Genomic DNA, 17380 nt, shown 5'->3' with positions numbered 1-17380 from the left:
AACCCGGTAGCTGTGGGGATCATGTTTCTTAAAGGCCCTTCTAAGCGAATTAATGAGAAAAAAAACATCACTCACGCAAACCATTTCATAATATATATCAACGCATTTGGGATCAGTTTATGCATCATCTATTTTTTGGGGGTCTTTATCATGGCAGAAATTTGGCCCGTCGCTGCTCCCGGGTTAACAATCCTCACTTCAACGATAGCTAACCTTCGAACCTTGGATAATTTTTCTCCAGGATACTTCACAGCTCTCTCTTGGCGCGAACGGAGGAGTGCGTACAAACTGGCAAACACACCCTAATGACGATAGTGGCGGCGGCATTTGGGTGTGGGGGAGTGTCCTGCTGCCCCTCACACGCACACACACACATACACACACACACACACGCACACAGTCCCCATTTATGTACACTATGTCCACAGTACCGTAACAATGAACAACTGTACACATACTCTCCCACACTCGGCAGCCTCGGACAAGAAGGAAGGACGTATATTGCCGAGATCCAAGCCATGAGGGTCACACGTGTCTTGCCCTCGCTGAGAATACACGGGTAAGCTGTTCCTGTAACCTTACCCTATGCTTTTTTTTTTTTATGATGTTACTGTACCTCTTCAGCCTTTCCCTACACTGCTGGTCTTCATTTTTATTTTTTTTCTTCCCTGATTTGTGATCCTGCGATGTTTTCCTTTTGATTTTCCTATTCAGTTTTCATGTTTTCCCTGTCAAGATGTTTAGCGTCTATGTTTTTTTTCCTGGTAATGTTTCTATGATCTTCTTTGTCCTGCTTTTCCTCTTATATTTTCATCTTTTCCTTATGATAATGCTTTTCGTATGTAATTTTTTTTCCTTCAATGTTCCTATGTTGTTTTCTTGTCTTTCTTTTCCTATTCTCTTTTCATCTTTTCCTTAACATGCTGCTCGTTTTCTTTAATTTTTCTTCACTGTTATGTTCCTATGTTGTTTTCCCTTGTCTTCCTTTTCCTATACTGTTTTCATCTTTTCCTGATCAAGCTGCTCTTTTTCTTCAATTTTTCTTCACTGTTATGTTCCTATGTTGTTTTCCCTTGTCTTCCTTTTCCTATTGTTTCCACCTTTTCCCAATCACAATGCTCTTCTACAGTTTTTCTTCGGTTATGTTCCTAAGTTGTTTTCCCTTGTCTTCTTGTTTTCCTATTGTTTCCACCTTTTCCCAATCACAATGTTCTTCTTCTTCAACTTTTTTCCCTTTTAATGTTCCTATGTCATTTTCCCTTGTCGTTTTGCTTTTCTAATTGTTTCCACCTTTCCCTTACCACATTGCTCTTCATCTTCAACTTTTCCTCTGTAATGTCTATAATGTTTCCCCTCGCACCATTATATCGACACTCTCCTCTCGGTTTCATTTCTCATACAGCCGAGTGACCAGCGTGGGGACAAGCAATTCCTTCAAACCACAACGTAACAATTCTTTCCATTTATTTTCTCTTACATCAAGCTTTCAATATTGTGTAGGGAGGGACGAACAAGCCAACAATCTCTGATCCACACTTTAGCACCACTTTTTTGGGGGGGGAGTGCCTCGCTATATATATATAAGGATAACAAGCTGACATTATTTCCCTGAACCACTCTGTAACACAACGTTCTATAATTATTTTTATTTTTCGTAGTGCCGTGGGTGGAGTGATCGCCGAACGTAAATTATGCAACAGCAACGTAAATTAGTGGTAAAACTGTCCTCGCTAGACTATATATATAATCTCTAGAAAACAATATGGTATAGCCTTGGCCTCTTCTCTCACTGCTAACCTCAAAGTGATTATCCCCACAGTAACAGGATGGGAGAGTAAATAATAGTGAACAAAGTACGAAACCCCAGCTGCGGTACCGTGCCTCCCTGCGTCACATTCACCAGTACTCATGTTACATATAAGGGGCATATTTTATTTATTTATTTAACATATCATCGCCCAAGTTCACACATTTGGCAAGGCTTTCATAGGAGTTGTGGGCATTTCCAGGGGTAGTTTTATGACCCTGGTGGTAGTCTGACCCTTCCTCTATACCGTGAACCTCAAGAAACATATTTTAAATCATATCGTCGCCCAAGTTCACACATTTGGCAAGGCTTTCATAGGTGTTATGGGCATTTTCAGGGGTAGTTTTATGACCCTGGTGGTAGTCTGACCCTTCCTCTATACCGTGAACCTCAAGAAACATATTTTAAATCATATCGTCGCCCAAGTTCACACATTTGGCAAGGCTTTCATAGGAGTTGTGGGCATTTTCAGGGGTAGTTTCATGACCCTGGTGGTAGTCTGACCCTTCCTCTGTACCGTGAACCTCAAGAAACATATTTTAAATTATATCGTTGCCCAAGTTCACACATTTGGCAAGGCTTTCATAGGAGTTGTGGGCATTTTCAGGGGTAGTTTCATGACCCTGGTGGTAGTCTGACCCTTCCTCTGTACCGTGAACCTCAAGAAACATATTTTAAATCACATCGTTGCCCAAGTTCACACATTTGACAACGCTTTCATAGGAGTTGTGGGCATTTCCAGAGGTAGTTTTATGACCCTGGTGGTAGTCTGACCCTTCCTCTGTACCGTGAACCTCAAGAAACATATTTTAAATCATATCGTCGCCCAAGTTCACACATTTGGCAAGGCTTTCATAGGTGTTGTGGGCATTTTCAGGGGTAGTTTTATGACCCTGGTGGTAGTCTGACCCTTCCTCTGTACTGTGAACCTCAAGAAACATATTTTAAATTATATCGTCGCCCAAGTTCACACATTTGGCAAGGCTTCATTGTGGGCATTTAGGGGGGTAGTTTTATGACCCTGGTGGTAGTCTGACCCTTCCTCTATACCGTGAACCTCAAGAAACATATTTTAAATCATATCGTCGCCCAAGTTCACACATTTGGCAAGGCTTTCATAGGAGTTGTGGGCATTTTCAGGGGTAGTTTCATGACCCTGGTGGTAGTCTGACCCTTCCTCTGTACCGTGAACCTCAAGAAACATATTTTAAATCATATCGTTGCCCAAGTTCACACATTTGACAAGGCTTTCATAGGAGTTGTGGGCATTTCCAGATGTAGTTTTATGACCCTGGTGGTAGTCTGACCCTTCCTCTGTACCGTGAACCTCAAGAAACATATTTTAAATCATATCGTTGCCCAAGTTCACACATTTGGCAAGGCTTTCATAGCTGTTATGGGCATTTTCAGGGGTAGTTTTATGACCCTGGTGGTAGTCTGACCCTTCCTCTGTACCGTGAACCTCAAGAAACACTCATTAGAGCCCGAATGACCCCCTCTTTGACCTTCAGAAATAGTTGATGTGAAAAGTGAAAATGTCTTATAATACCAACCCCAGGAATAGTGTGACAACCCAGGCATTGTAGAAGTCAGGGCAGAGGGAGGGCGATGAAGTTGCTCTTGGATAATGATGTGCTGTGTTGTGTTAAGCGGCGATAGTGTTTGTTATGCCTGTGTAGTGCTGGTAGAGTTATAGGCCTAGGTTATGCGGTGGGTAGTCATGTTGGTGTGTGTGTGTGTGTGTGTGTGTGTGTGTGTGTGTGAGTAGGCCGAGTTCTTGGTTCGGAAAATACTCTACACTGGTTACATCTTCAAAAACAAGCGTAAAAAAGTGAATTGTCATGTTGGTGTGTGTGTGTGTGTGTGTGTGTGTGTGTGTGTGTGCGACTTTTAGAAACAATTGTTATAGTAAAATATCAAATTGCTGTGTATGCCTAGCTGGGTTTCTGTGGTTTTAAGTCGTAATTAGGTGGTTATAATGGTGTGTGTGTGAGGGCAGGTTTAGCTCTAGCCTCGGGAAATGCTCTAAACTATTTGGTTACATGTCTTTAAAAGCAAGCGTGAAAAAGCAAAAAAAGTAAACTGGTATACATATGTTGGGTTTACATTAAAGCGCATTTCCTTTCGCTACTTGTCGAGTGTTGGTGGAGCGGAATTGGAGACACCAAGATGTTGAAGTTTGCGCTCGAGCTCCGCCAACTCTCTCTTCAGCCTTGAATTTTCCTCCCTCAGAATGACGTTCTCTTCAGCATCCGAGATTTGGCGCCGAGTCGTATTAATCACGCTGGAACTTTCGGTGACGTAACTGACTTCTAACGACCTCATAACCGGGTTCGTATTTAATGTTCCAACGTGATTAACCTCCGAGCGATTGGTCTTGACGCCCCTGATTGCACCTCCCATTGCAAGCACCCCATTGGAAAGTCCTGGGTCTGGGGGTACAGTTGTCGAAGCAATGGTGGTGCCCGCGGTGTTAGCCGGAGACAGCGGTGGTGGGAATGTGTCTAAGAGCGGTGAGGTCAGTAGCTCCTCTGATGATGGGCGATTGGTCAACTCAACGCAATTAACCTCCGAATTATAGGTCTCGACACCCCCGATTGCACCTCCCATTGCAAGCACCCCATTGGAAAGTCCTGGGTCTGGGGGTACAGCTGTCGGGGCAATGGTGGTGCCCGTGGTGTTAGCCGGAGACAGCGGAGGTGGGAATGCGTCTAAGAGCGGTGAGGTCAGTAGCTCCTCTGATGATGGGCGATTGGTCGACTCAATGCAATTAACCTCCGAATTATAGGTCTTGATACTCTTGATTGCTTCTCCCATTGCAAGCACCCCATTGGAAAGTCCTGGGTCTGGGGGTACAGTTGTCGAGGCAATGGTGGTGCCCGCGGTGTTAGCCGGAGACAGCGGAGGTGGGAATGGGTCTAAGAGCGGTGAGGTCAGTAGCTTCTCCGATGATGGGCGATTGGTCGACTCAACGCAATTAACCTCTGAATTATAGGTCTTGATACTCCTGATTGCTTCTCCCATTGCAAGCACCCCATTGGAAAGTCCTGGGTCTGGGGGTACAGTTGTCGGGGCAATGGTGGTGCCCGCGGTGTTAGCCGGAGACAGCGGAGGTGGGAATGCATCTAAGAGCGGTGAGGTCAGTAGCTTCTCCGATGATGGACGATTGGCCGAGTCAACGCAATTAACCTCTGAATTATAGGTCTTGATACTTCCGATTGCTTCTCCCATTGCAAGCACCCTATTGGAGAGTCCTGGGTCTGGGGGTACAGCCGTCGGGGTGATGGTGGAACTTGTGGTGTTAGCCGGAGACAGCGGTGGTTTTGGATTAATGAGCGGCGAGGTCAGTAACTCCTTTGATGACGGGCGATTGGCTGGGTCAGGGTCGGTGAGTTGGAGGATCAAGAGGGCCTGTGTGGGGGGAGAAAGGGCAGTGTTGGTGGGGGTGAGTGGGGCCTTAGAGCTACCCATGCCAAGAGTCCACACTTGCTCCTAACCATGCACTTCATCTTACAAACTACAGTCATCTCACTCTACCTCCTATCTGCTTTTCTCAAATATTCTGCATGCTGTCTTCCTGTGCGCCAACAGCATAAGCATTGGTATTTTTTTATTTTTTTTATGTTGGAACTATAGCACCAGTAAGCTATCATGATGGTCCCGTCTCTATATCTATAGTTATCCAACTTTTCCTTAAAGCTTTGCACACTCCTCGCCGATACTACATCCTCACTTAGTCTGTTCCAAACCTCTATATTTCTTTGCGGGAAGCTATATTTCTTTATGTCTCTCAAGCATCATCCCTTCCTCAATTTTTTACTATGTCCTCTTGTGTTCCTGGTGGTAATTTCTTTCTTTTAGTGTGTGTGTGTGTTGGTCGCCCCAGCTCACTAGTGGTGCAGGCAAGATTAAATTTGTCCCATTCTGTGCTTGGCTCATGCTGCCTCTTGGAACTCCACTTAATCCTCTTTAGAGTTTAGCTAGAGTCTGGGTTGATAGGCTGTGCACGCTGACCATTCAGCCAATGCCTCCCCATAAAACATAAACACTTTAATGGCTGTGAACTCTTCATACCACCTGAGGTTGTGCTAAAACATCTCTACAACTTAACAATTTCTTCCCTCTCTCTTGCATCATTTATAAACACTTCCATGGTTGTGCACTCAACATCCATCCTGCCAAAACCACAAGCACCTCTCGAATGGCTCATCTCTACTGCCTGGGTCGTGCATCTTTTGAGTCACTGCAGCAAACTTTCCAGACCTATAAAGTTAAAGCAGCAAAATTCAAGACATGGGCCGAGAAGTACTCACGATATCTGGCCACCTGCGTCTCAGCTCTGGGTCAAGGCGTCGCTCCTCCCTCAGGTGCTTGATTTCTTGAACCCTTTGGTGGTTGGTCGCGAAGGACGAGAGCAGCTCCAGCAGGGTGATGCCCGCGCTAAACATATCACTCTGGGGGAGGGGAGGGGCATGATATAATAATTTGAACCTCATAAAAAAGTAACTAAAATAAATGATGGGACACTGTGATGAATGGCAGAGATAAAATGATTGGGGGCCGACTCTTTAATATAACTAACCCATAGAAGAGTAAATGAAATACAGTAGTCCGTCAAATAGTACAGTTTCCAATAGCTCGATTACGGTTTTATATGGATTGTCGTAGATTTTTTAGGATTTTTAAATTTCTGGCTTGTCAGGAAATTTAAAAATCCTAAAAAAATCTTCAATGAAAAAACACATAAAACCAAAACCGAACTATTGGAAACTGTACTATTTGAGGGACAACTGTAGTTTGAATGACGGGACACTGCCACGGAGAGCAGAGATGCGAAAACTGGGAACCTATTCTTGGACTTCTTTTCCTTCTTCGCTTAATGTTCCTACTGACATAACAGATACGGGAAAAAGTAAATAAACTTGTTTGAAAGATGGGACAATACCACAAAGAGCAGATACAATATTTGGGAGCCTATTCTGCCCTCTAAGAACTGCATCATAAAAAAAAAAAAAAATAAAAAAAATAAAACAGTATCCAGAAGGTGTGTGTGTGTGTGTGTGTGTGTGTGTGTGTGTGTGTGTGTGTGTGTGTATTTACCTAGTTGTAGTTTTACAGGCCTGGGCTTTACGCTCGTGTGGTCCCGTCTCCATGTCTACATTTATCCAACTTTTCCTTTAAAGCTTTGCACACTCTTCGCCGATACTACATCCTCACTTAGTCTGTTCCAAACCTTTATATTTCTTTGCGGGAAACTATATTTCTTTATGTCTCTCAAGCATCTTCCCTTCCTCAATTTTTTACTATGTCCTTTTGTGTTCCTGGTGGTAATTTCTTTCTTTTAGTGTGTGTATGTGTGTGTGTGTGTGTGTGTGTGTGTGTGTGTGTGTGTGTGTAGGAGGGGGAGAGAAAAACATATATTTGCACACATTCCCTCACCTTTTGCCCATAGTTGCTGCCCCTGTCCACCTCCGGAGCCGTATAAAGCTTGGTGCCGACGCGACTGGTGTTCCACTGCGCTAAAACGGGTACAAGGTCAAGGTCGGCACCGAGGCGTGACGTGGGCGGCTGAACGCTCTGCTTGGCCAGCCCAAAGTCCCCCAGCTGGATGTGGTGGTGGTGGCCCTCGAGGGTGAAGAAGATGTTTGCTGGCTGTGGGGATGAAGGGAGAGTGGGCGGGTTAGGTTAGGCTAGTTTATTTATTCTTTTTATAGCAGAAGAGAAAAACGCAAAACAGAGAATGGAATCTAACTTGACCTGACCTCCCCTTGACGTCCCTGTATCTACCACCCGGGGCATGTTAGGTTAGGTTAGTTTATTTATTATTTTTATGATGAAGCAAAGAATGGAATCTAACTTAACATGACCTGACCTACCTTGACGTCCCTGTATCTACCACCCGGGGCATGTTAGGTTAGGTTAGTTTATTTATTATTTTTATGATGAAGCAAAGAATGGAATCTAACTTAACATGACCTGACCCTACCTTGACGTCTCTGTGTATGAGGCCCAGGTCATGGATGTAGGTCAAAGCCTCCGTCAACTCCCTGAAGATCCCCATACACCTGTCCTTGGCCACGGGTTCAGTGTTCATGTTCCTCTGGTCCAGCCACTCCTTCAGCGACTCCCCACACAGCCCCATCTGGATGTATAGAGTCTTCCTGGGGCGCGGCACTGCCTGGCGGGGGCGGTATGGTTGGAGTGCCATGGGTGACCCTCCCCCTGAGCGCTGTTGCCCGTTGCCTAAAGACTGGAATACAACGCTGTCATCGGCGGACACGTGGCTCCCCTGGTGACATGATGGGAGGCTTGGGACCACACCTGTAATAAGAACGTGTGTAAATGATGGCATGGAGAGATGGTGTGTCATATTATAAGACACTTCGCCGCCCAAGAACACCTATTTGACAAGGCTTTCGCAGGAGTTGTGGGCATTTCCAGTAGTAGTTTTATGACCCTGGTGGTAGTTTGACCCTCCTTCTGTACCCTGAGCCTAAAAAACACTCATTAGAACCTGATTGATATCCCCCTTTGACCTTTAGAAATAGGTGATGTGAGAAGGGAAAGTGTCTTGTAATACCAGCTGGTGTGCCTTAAAAATGGGTGCCTTGTGAACGTACAGGAAAGTTGTGTCCGTCTGGAATGGTTTGCTTCAAGACTGGATTTTACTTTTCTTTTTTCCTTACGGCAAAGAAACCACCTCAAGGGCAGAAACATAAAGAAACAAAAGAGCCAGCTATGCACTGCTCCGGTAAAGAGAGCAGAATGAGAGGCTGAAAAAGAGATGATTCCGTGACTGTATGATAAAAATTGATCCTCCAGAATTTTTTTTTATCAAGAGTGGCCGAGTCTTCTGCATATATAATTTTAAGTTGTCAATTATTTAACCCAGTAGCAGCGACGGGCCAATTTTGTGGCTTCACCGTGTAGCAGCGACGGGCTAAATTTGTGCCATGATATTTACCCCCTAAAATAGATGATACATAATCTGATCGCAAATGCTTCGATATACATTATGAAATGGTTTGCGTGGGGGTTGATTTTTTCTAATTTTTCTCGCTTGGGGGGACCATTAAGAAACATAATCCCCGCTGCTACTGGGTTAAGCATTATGTATCTCGTTTGATCTCATTCGTTTTGCTTGTCCTGTTTTTTTATATATGCCGCTGGGCGAAACAAAACTATTATTATTACTATTATTATTATGTGAAAGTTTCCTTCTTCCAGTGATGTGTACAATCATTCCTCAAATAGTACGGTTCCACATAGTTCGGTTTCAGTTTTATACGGATTTTTAAATTTCCTGCTCGTTGGGAAATTTAAAAATCCTAAAAAAATCTTCTATGAAAATACACATAAAACCGAAACTGAACTATTGGAAACCGTACTATTTGAGGGACGACTGTATTAAAAACGGATGTGTCTTGTGAGTGAATGAGAAAACTGTGTTCCTCCAAGGTGTGCTAAGAAGTCCTCATTCATCCTTACCACCTCACCAGACCATCTCAAGAGCAATGCGTTTCACTCATTCCGCTGCTCCATAACAACTCTCCCTTTGCCGTTACCTTCTTTGTTTGGGGATGAAGAAATTAATGATGTGTATGAGATTTTTTTTTTTCAGCTGTAAAAAAATAAATAAATAAATAAATAAATAAATAAATAAATAAATAAATTCATACACATCTTCATCCCAAAACAAAGAAAATGAAGAAGACGAAGAAAAAGAGGTAAGTAAGTAAGGGTAAGTGAATGTAAACAGACCAGCCAGCCTTTCCTATAGGGTGAACGCAGGGAACAGGAATAACACTCACCATTCTCATCATCGCTTCTGTCCCTGGAGGTCCTGCTGATGCTGTCCTCTTCATCCTCCTCCTCCGAGTCACTGAAAGAAAACAGCGTCACTATACATCTCAAAACCGGTTCATTCCTTCTTATGTTTATGCTTAACTTAACCCCCACCCATCACTACACATCTCAAGATCCCTTAATTCCTTCTTACATTTATGCTTAACTTAAATCCACCCAAAAAACAAAACGCACATATTTTTTTTAGTGTTTGTTGAGGGTCTTATACATTTATTTATCTATTTTGTGAGAGACAGAGGGAGGCAGGGAGTTAACAAAGGGCACAAGGAGAGAAAAAAGGAAAGGGGTGAGTGGGAAGAAAAAAGGAGAAGAAAAAAAATCATTGGAAGAAAGAGAAAAAAGGGGAAGAAAAACACAAGGAAAGTGAAAAAAAAAAATAATAAAATAAATAAATAAATAAATAAATAAAATAAATAAATAAATAAATAAATGTCAACCCCCCCCCCTCACCTGGCTGTCCCCCCGGAAGATGACCCCACAGAAGGCCAGGCGCGCAGGTCACACTGGAGCCAGGCATTGTGGTAGCGCACCACTCGTGGGTTGTTCAGCTTGGCCAGGGCGCGCACCTCCTGTAGGCTCTGGTCGGGGGATACGTTGCCCTTGCTGGGGAGGAAGAGAGGAGTGTTACGGAGGAGGAAGAGGAGTGTTACGGAGGAGGAAGAGGAGTGTTACAGGAGGAGGAAGAGGAGTGTTACAGGAGGAGGAAGAGAAGAGTGTTACGGTCAGGTCAAAATCAAAATGCAAAAATTCAACACTTGATTTTAACTCCAAAAAAAAAAAAAAAAAAAAAAAAAAAAAAGAGAGAGAGAGAGAGAGAGAAAATGAATCAATCAACAAACACTCACTCCTCCATGTCAATTATCTTTATAGCGTAGCAACAGCCGTCCAGTCTGTTTCGCGCCTTCACCACGTGTCCGAACCCTCCGTCGCCGAGCACCATCACCTCCTCAAACTCCTCCTCGTACCTGTTGCTTAAGGTCCGGTTGCAGAGAGTTACCTGGTTCCAAGGACTCGGTGACAGCCTGGGAATGAAGGTGAGAGGTCAGAATGAGATGGAGGGGGTGGAGAGAGGGAGGAGGAGGAGGAGGAGGAAGAATAGATAGAGTTGTGCAAGAGAGAATGAGATGGAAGGAGAGAGGGAGGGAGGAAGGGAAAGAAGAAAAGGGAGGAGAGAAAGGATTATGCCAGTGAGAATGAGACAAAGGGAGGAAGGGAGGAGAGAGGGAGGAAAAGAAAGAAGAAAAGGGAGAACAGAAATGGAGAGTGAAGGAAGTATAGGGAGGAAGAGAAAGAAGGGAGAAAGGAACGGGTTATGGCAGTAAGAATGAGATCGAGGGAGGGAGTGTGGGAAGTAAAGAAGACAGAGAAAGAAAAAAAGGGAGGGACTGAAGGAAGGAGAGAGAGGGAGGATAAAGTGAAGAAAGAAACATGTAGGAAAACCAATAAAAATAATGGAAATACAGGAAAAAATAAACAGGAAGAAAGAAATGGACATAAAATAACTCCTGAACTTTTATCTCATGTAAGGCATAGGGGTGCGGAGACTCACCTGGCCAGGCTGCGGTAGGTGTCTCGGTTCTGCAGCGGCAAGTGGGGCTGACCAAAGTACTCGGCTAGCTGGGTGTACACGTCTGTGGGGGAGGGAGGAAGGGAGGCAGGGAGAGAAGGAAAGAAGGGTAAGGTGTTAAGGGTGGGGGAGGCAGGGAGAGAGGGAAAGAAAGGAGGCAGGGAGAGGAAGATGGGAGGTGGGAAGGGAGGCAGGAGAGAAGGAAGGAAAGAAGGGTAAGGTGTTCAGGGTGAGGGAGGCAGGGAGAGAGGGAAAGAAAGGAGGCAGGAAGGAAGGGAGGCAGGGAGAGAAGGAAAAAAAGGAGATAGGAAGGGAGGCAGGGAGAGAGGGAAAGATGGGAGGCAGGAAGGGAGGGAGGGAGGCAGGGAGAGAAGGAAAGAAGGGTAAGGTGTTAAGGGTGGGGGAGGCAGGGAGAGAGGGAAAGAAAGGAGGCAGGAAGGAAGGGAGGCAGGGAGAGAAGGAAAGAAAGTAGGTAGGAAGGGAGGGAGAGAGGGAAAGATGGGAGGCAGGGAGAGAGGGAAAGAAGGGAGGCAGGAAGGGAGGGAGAGGAGGCAGGGAGAGAGGGAGGCAGGAAGGGAGAGAAGGAAAGAAGGGTGAGATGTTAGATTTGCATAACTGTTATATATAAAAACACACACACAAAAAAAAAAAAAATACATAAATAAATAAATAAAAGTAAATATGCCCTACTACTACTACTAATGGAAATTTAAGTGATAATGGTGATGGAAATAGCACAGAAAAAATGTATTAGATATGTATTAAAGAGATTCAACACCAAAAACTGAGGTAGATAAGAGATTGAAGTGCATTTGACCACTTTAAGATAAGAATTTCTGTATAAACTTACGAAATCTACCATAAACTTATGAAAGCTACTTATGACTCTTGTGTGAACTTAACGCTAAACATTTCTGGTATAAACTATGGCATGACTTAAGAGGAGGGTCACATAATTCAGTAAGTGTGAAAGGATGCTTGGAAATGAAGTAAATAAATAAATGAAATAAATGAATGGAAACACCAAATTCTGGGTGAAGGAGAAATGGAAGCAAGATCTTGGCATGCACACACACACACACACACACACATGAAACAGAATAACTAGATAAATGAAATAAAAACTGAATGTGTCGCAGAGAATAAAAAACACATAATTCTGGATGAAGAAGAAATGGAAATAAGACCTTGACACACACACACACACACACACAAGAAAATAAATAAATAAATGAAATACAAAACTTAAGTGTCCGAGAGAATGAAAAACAGTAAATTCTGGATGAGGAAGAAATGGAAATAAGACCTTGACACACACACACACACACACACACACACACACACACACACATGCACTATTCCCAACAAAAACGTACATTGATCTTTTCCTCTCTCTCTCTTAATCCATGGCTATAGGAAGCTAAGGATCATGGGGAGAGAGCGAGCGGTTCCTTTAGTTACACAAGGAGGTGTGGCTGCCTACCCCAGAAGAGTTTTTCCCTCTGGCTGGGCGCGGCGTCCTGCAGGAGTTGTTGCACCCGCGCTAAGGACCTCCAATCCATGAAGGGGCGGGTGGAGGGGGCAGGGCCAGAGGAGTGGGTGTCTGGAAAGGCGGAGAGGGATGGTTAGGGTATGAGGGATGAGAGGAGGAATGAGGGAGGAGGAAGGAATGAGAGGAATGAGGGAGGAGGAAGGAATGAGGGAGGAGAGAGGAAGGAATGAGAGAGGAATGAGGGAATGACAGAGAGGATTGATCGAGGGAATGACAGGAATGAGAAAATAACAGAAAGAAGGAAATTACAGAAAGAAGGAAATTATAGAATGGCAGAAAGAAGAATGAGACAAAGAAAGACAAAGATGAAAGACAGAATGACAGGCAGAAGGGAATGACATAGAAAGAGGAGGGTTGGTTAGCTTATGACTCTGAAGGAATGAAGGATTAGAAGAGGAATGAAAGGATGGGTTTGGCTTACGACTGTGAAGGAATGAGAGAGAGGGTTGGTGAGCTTACGACTCTGAAGGAATGAAGGATTAGAAGAGGAATGAAAGGATGGGTTTGGCTTACGACTCTGAAGGAATGAAGGATTAGAAGAGGAATGAAAGGATGGGTTTGGCTTACGACTGTGAAGGAATGAGAGAGAGGGTTGGTTAGCTTACGACTCTGAAGGAATGAAGGATTAGAAGAGGAATGAAAGGATGGGTTTGGCTTAAGACTGTGAAGGAATGAGAGATGAGAAAAAGAAGGGAGGATGAACAGGAGGAATAGCTAACTGATATCAAACAAAGACTAGCGGATTTGTAGATAGGCGTAATAACCACTGCACCGCGGATAATCGTACTTGCTGGATAGGACACTTCAGCTTACAGTATCTATACGTATTGTGCCTGAACAAAAGATAAGCCCTGATAAAGACTGCAACATGTGTCTGACAAGTACTGCCTGGGATGTCTTGCCTCATATCTGCCTAACAACAAAACATGTCCATACATATCTTGTTTATTTACATCAAGATAAGCAGATAAGGGAACAGGAGCAAAGATTTCCTGCCCTGGGTGGTAGAACAAAGGGGGTGTTGTGTCTGTGTTGTTATGGGCACTAAATATACCCTTTTTTTATATACAGGATAGAGGAAAAGGAAGGTTCCATTTAGTCGGCGCAACATCTGTGGTCGTATGCCGGAGAGAGACAGAAGGGGAAGGAATTATAGGAGAAGGGACATAACCCCCGATTAATACCTGGTATGCCATGGCCCGAATTTACAATTAATCTTAATCTTTAACTTAAAAGTTCCACTGAATCTCAAGTTTAACTTATAGCTGAGCTTAAATGAAAAAATAAGTTCAACTTCACTCAGCAGCTGATCCAGTATGAAAATTTGTCCTGGCAAAAGATGTATTTTTTAAATTGCAGAATTGCGACACTTCAGTGATTGAATATGTAGTAATACTACTTTATCAATGTTACATGATGATATACTTCAGAAATATGGGCATAATAAGGTAGTATTTATAAAATAAAGGTTACGTTTATCATCCGCGCAAGGTGATTTTTTTTTTTTCTCTTGAATGTAAACACGGACACGCGTTCCTGTTCGTCTTCCTCATTCTTGCATCACCCTCCCTCTGACGAAGTAATCATGGAAAATATTGCCGCTTTCACTTCTCCCAAGAGGAAAAGGGGAGTGAATTGGAGAGACTGCCACACACTACACATAGTAGAGGGAAGGGAGTCAACAGATACCGTCTGCAAGGGTAGCCACTGTCCCCTAATAGATGACATGAATCCGGTGGTATACGATGATCCTCAAACATGCGTTTGAGGCCACTCTCACGCCAAATACGAGCATCATGAGTGGACCCAGGCCAATTAGCTACAACATTAAGAATATTATATTTGGCATCAAACACTAATTGTGTGTTTATGCTATGGAAATTCTTCCTGTTGACATAGTCTGCTTCATATTCCCTGGGGGTATCCTGACATGCGTGCAATCTATTACACCAACAATGCCAGGGAAGTTTGCAACTTGCACAAATTCTTGTTGTTTTTCTCGGATTTAAGGGACGGTGCGAGGAAATCGAATGAATTGGACAAGTATGGCTGGTTGTGTAAGTGCCTTGAGGGTATCGGTGATCGCTTTGCTTACTGACGACTGTGATGGACCAAGATCATCACTGTTACACATCTGCATTTTCCCCGTTGCTAAGTAACGCAGTGTAATAATTACTTTCATTTCGGGTGTCAATGCAAAACTCCTTGAAGTAGGGCTTTGCAGGGCCCCTCTCACCAAATCCGTTACGAACAGTACTCCTGCACGATCCAGTCTGTAGCGTTTCAATAGTTCTGCGTCACTCAAAGTATTCAGAATGTCTCTTCGCTCTTGAAAAGTCTTCTCTAGGCGCTGACGGGCTTGTTGACGTTCGGCCATCTTGGCGACTGAAGTTCGACTTAGGCTCCTTAAGACGGGTTTGGGCCCGCCTAAAATATCCCGTCAGCTAAGATCAACTTATGAGGGATAAGATGAAGAATAAAGTTTAACTCGCCCTAAAGTCAAACTTAGCGGTTTAAGATTAATTGTAAATTCGGGCCCTGCACTTAGATAATAGATTAGCCAAAAAGAGGGTCAAATTTGCATGGGCTGATGGCTTGATACTCTCCTCTTGAAAGCGTTTAAGTCATAGGCAGAAGGAAATACAGACAAAGGAAGGATAATGTGACCTTGCCTAGATAGCACCCCCAAAAAATTAAATAAATAAATAAATAAAAATAGTCCATCTACTTTATGAAGACTCAAGATTGGCAATGCTTCAGCCTTTCACGTCAATTATTATTATTATTATTATTCCCAAAGGCCAAAATAAGAGAAATCAGTCGGGTTCTAATGAGTGCTTTTTTTAGGTTCGCGGTACAGAGGAAGGGTCAGACTACCACCACCAGGGCCATAAAATAAGGCTGGTATTACACGACAGTTTGCCTTCTCACATCAGCTATATCTAAAGGTCAAAGGGGGATCAATCAGGTTCTAATTAGTGTTTTCTTATTGCTCAGGGTACAGAGGAAGGATCAAACTACCACCAGGGTCATAAAACTACCCCTGGAAATGCCCACAACTCCTACGAAAGCCTTGTCAAATATGTGTTCTTGGGCGGCGAAATGTCTCTGAATACGACCATAAAACTACCCCTGGAAATGCCCACAACTCCTACGAAAGCCTTGTCAAATATGTGTTCTTGGGCGGCGAAATGTCTGAATACGACCATAAAACTAGCCCTGGAAATGCCCACAACTCCTACGAAAGCCTTGTCAAATATGTGTTCTCGGGCGGCGAAATGTCTCAATATGACCCTAAAACTACCCCTGGTTCAACTTTTTTTTTTTTTTACAACAAAGGAGACAGCTCAAGGGCACACACAAAAAAGAAAACAATAATAAAAAAAAGCTTGCTACTCCTACGAAAGCCTTGTCAATCTCTCCCAATCTCTTCATTACTTCCTCACTCCTCTACCTCTAAATTCTCTTCCTTTACATTCCTTTATCAGCAGCAAAACTAACACTACCGTTCTTTAAATCTTCTCTCGTGTAGGAATATGATTCTTTAAGTGTAATTTATAAGAGGAGACGCCTGAAGTTTTATCGTTTCTGATTTGAGGTTGATTGATGATTGATTGATTGTTTATTGTTGCAAGTAAAACGAGAGAGAGAGAGAGAGAGAGAGAGAGAGAGAGAGAGAGAGAGAGAGAGAGTAAAGCAAGTTGTAGACGGTGTGTGGAAGTGCTTTTAGAAGAATATTATACCGTACGAGAGAGAGAGTGCAAGGGAGAGAGGAAGGGAAGCGGAGTGTCTTGAACCAGCGTTTGTGAGAATTTTATAAGAGAAGCATAGACACTCTTATATACATACAACATTATATTCCCCATGTCCATACCTTCTAAGACTCATTTCTTGTGCTTTCCTTGAGTTACAGAAGCAATAAAAGAAGCACATGAGGAAAGGTTGAGATGGTGTGGATGTGGGATGAGAAGAGATGAGTTAAGAAAGAAGTGAACGAAGACTAAGAGGAATAATGGAAGTATAGGAAGAAAGGAGGGAGACAAAGAAGCGAGATGTGGATAAAATATAGGAAGGAAACAATAAAAAAAAATCGCTAAACAGCACCAGAGCGAATTAATACACGTACATTACAGGAACCATATTATACTTAACTTAAAATGAAAGAAGTGTAGGAACAATTAATAATAAAATAAAGAAAAAAAAATCGCTAAACAGCACCAGAGCGAATTAATACACGTACATTACAGGAACCATATTATACTTAACTTAAAATGAAAGAAGTGAAGGAACAATTAATAATAAAATAGAGAAAAAAAATAAAAATCACAACAGCAACAAAGCGAATACACGTACGTTACAGGAACCACATTACACTTTAGTTAAAATCCTACCACTGAGGCGAATACTAGCGTTGTAAATCCCCCCTCATTCATTAACACACACATACCACATCACTCATATAACTACAGGCCCGTATATAGTTACTTCTTGAACAATATATTCCTGGAGACGAGAGTGAGTACATCCTTCTATGCTTGCTGGGTAACTACTGACGTGAGGGCAAGGAAATGGCGCCCTCCTTACCCAC

At 43.3% G+C, this 17380-nt stretch overlaps 1 protein-coding gene and 2 long non-coding RNA genes across 6 annotated transcripts; 2 read left to right on the top strand and 1 right to left on the bottom strand.

Annotated features, from left to right (window-relative positions):
* Positions 1-2133: 2133 nt before the first annotated feature.
* Positions 2134-3128, top strand: LOC126985735 (uncharacterized). Of its 2 annotated transcripts, none has more exons than XR_007738996.1 (3): positions 2134-2281; positions 2552-2665; positions 2929-3128. It is a non-coding gene; the product is annotated as an uncharacterized LOC126985735 (long non-coding RNA). The 2 variants fall into 2 exon arrangements; XR_007738995.1 differs by having other exon boundaries at positions 2268-2416.
* Positions 3129-3528: 400 nt separating this feature from the next.
* On the bottom strand, positions 3529-17380 carry LOC126985734 (eukaryotic translation initiation factor 2-alpha kinase 1-like). 3 transcript variants are annotated; one of them, XM_050840971.1, is made up of 11 exons: positions 17278-17380; positions 12724-12843; positions 11223-11304; positions 10519-10695; positions 10124-10276; positions 9619-9689; positions 7794-8128; positions 7247-7459; positions 6121-6261; positions 5130-5218; positions 3529-4913 (listed from the first exon to the last, which is right to left on the bottom strand). In XM_050840971.1, the coding sequence occupies exons 1-11, from the start codon at positions 17315-17317 to the stop codon at positions 3935-3937; spliced, it is 2400 nt and encodes a 799-aa protein (XP_050696928.1). In that variant the 5' UTR covers positions 17318-17380; the 3' UTR covers positions 3529-3934. The 3 variants fall into 3 exon arrangements, with proteins under 3 accessions (XP_050696928.1, XP_050696930.1, XP_050696931.1); XM_050840973.1 differs by lacking the exon at positions 17278-17380 and adding an exon at positions 17240-17264; XM_050840974.1 differs by lacking the exon at positions 17278-17380 and having other exon boundaries at positions 12617-12765.
* On the top strand, positions 4033-5148 carry LOC126985736 (uncharacterized). Its single transcript, XR_007738997.1, has 4 exons — positions 4033-4181; positions 4389-4532; positions 4740-4802; positions 5010-5148. It is a non-coding gene; the product is annotated as an uncharacterized LOC126985736 (long non-coding RNA).

Source organism: Eriocheir sinensis, chromosome 60, assembly GCF_024679095.1.
Source record: "Eriocheir sinensis breed Jianghai 21 chromosome 60, ASM2467909v1, whole genome shotgun sequence".
NCBI lineage: Eukaryota > Metazoa > Arthropoda > Malacostraca > Decapoda > Varunidae > Eriocheir > Eriocheir sinensis.
This window is presented reverse-complemented; position numbering and strand designations above follow the sequence as displayed.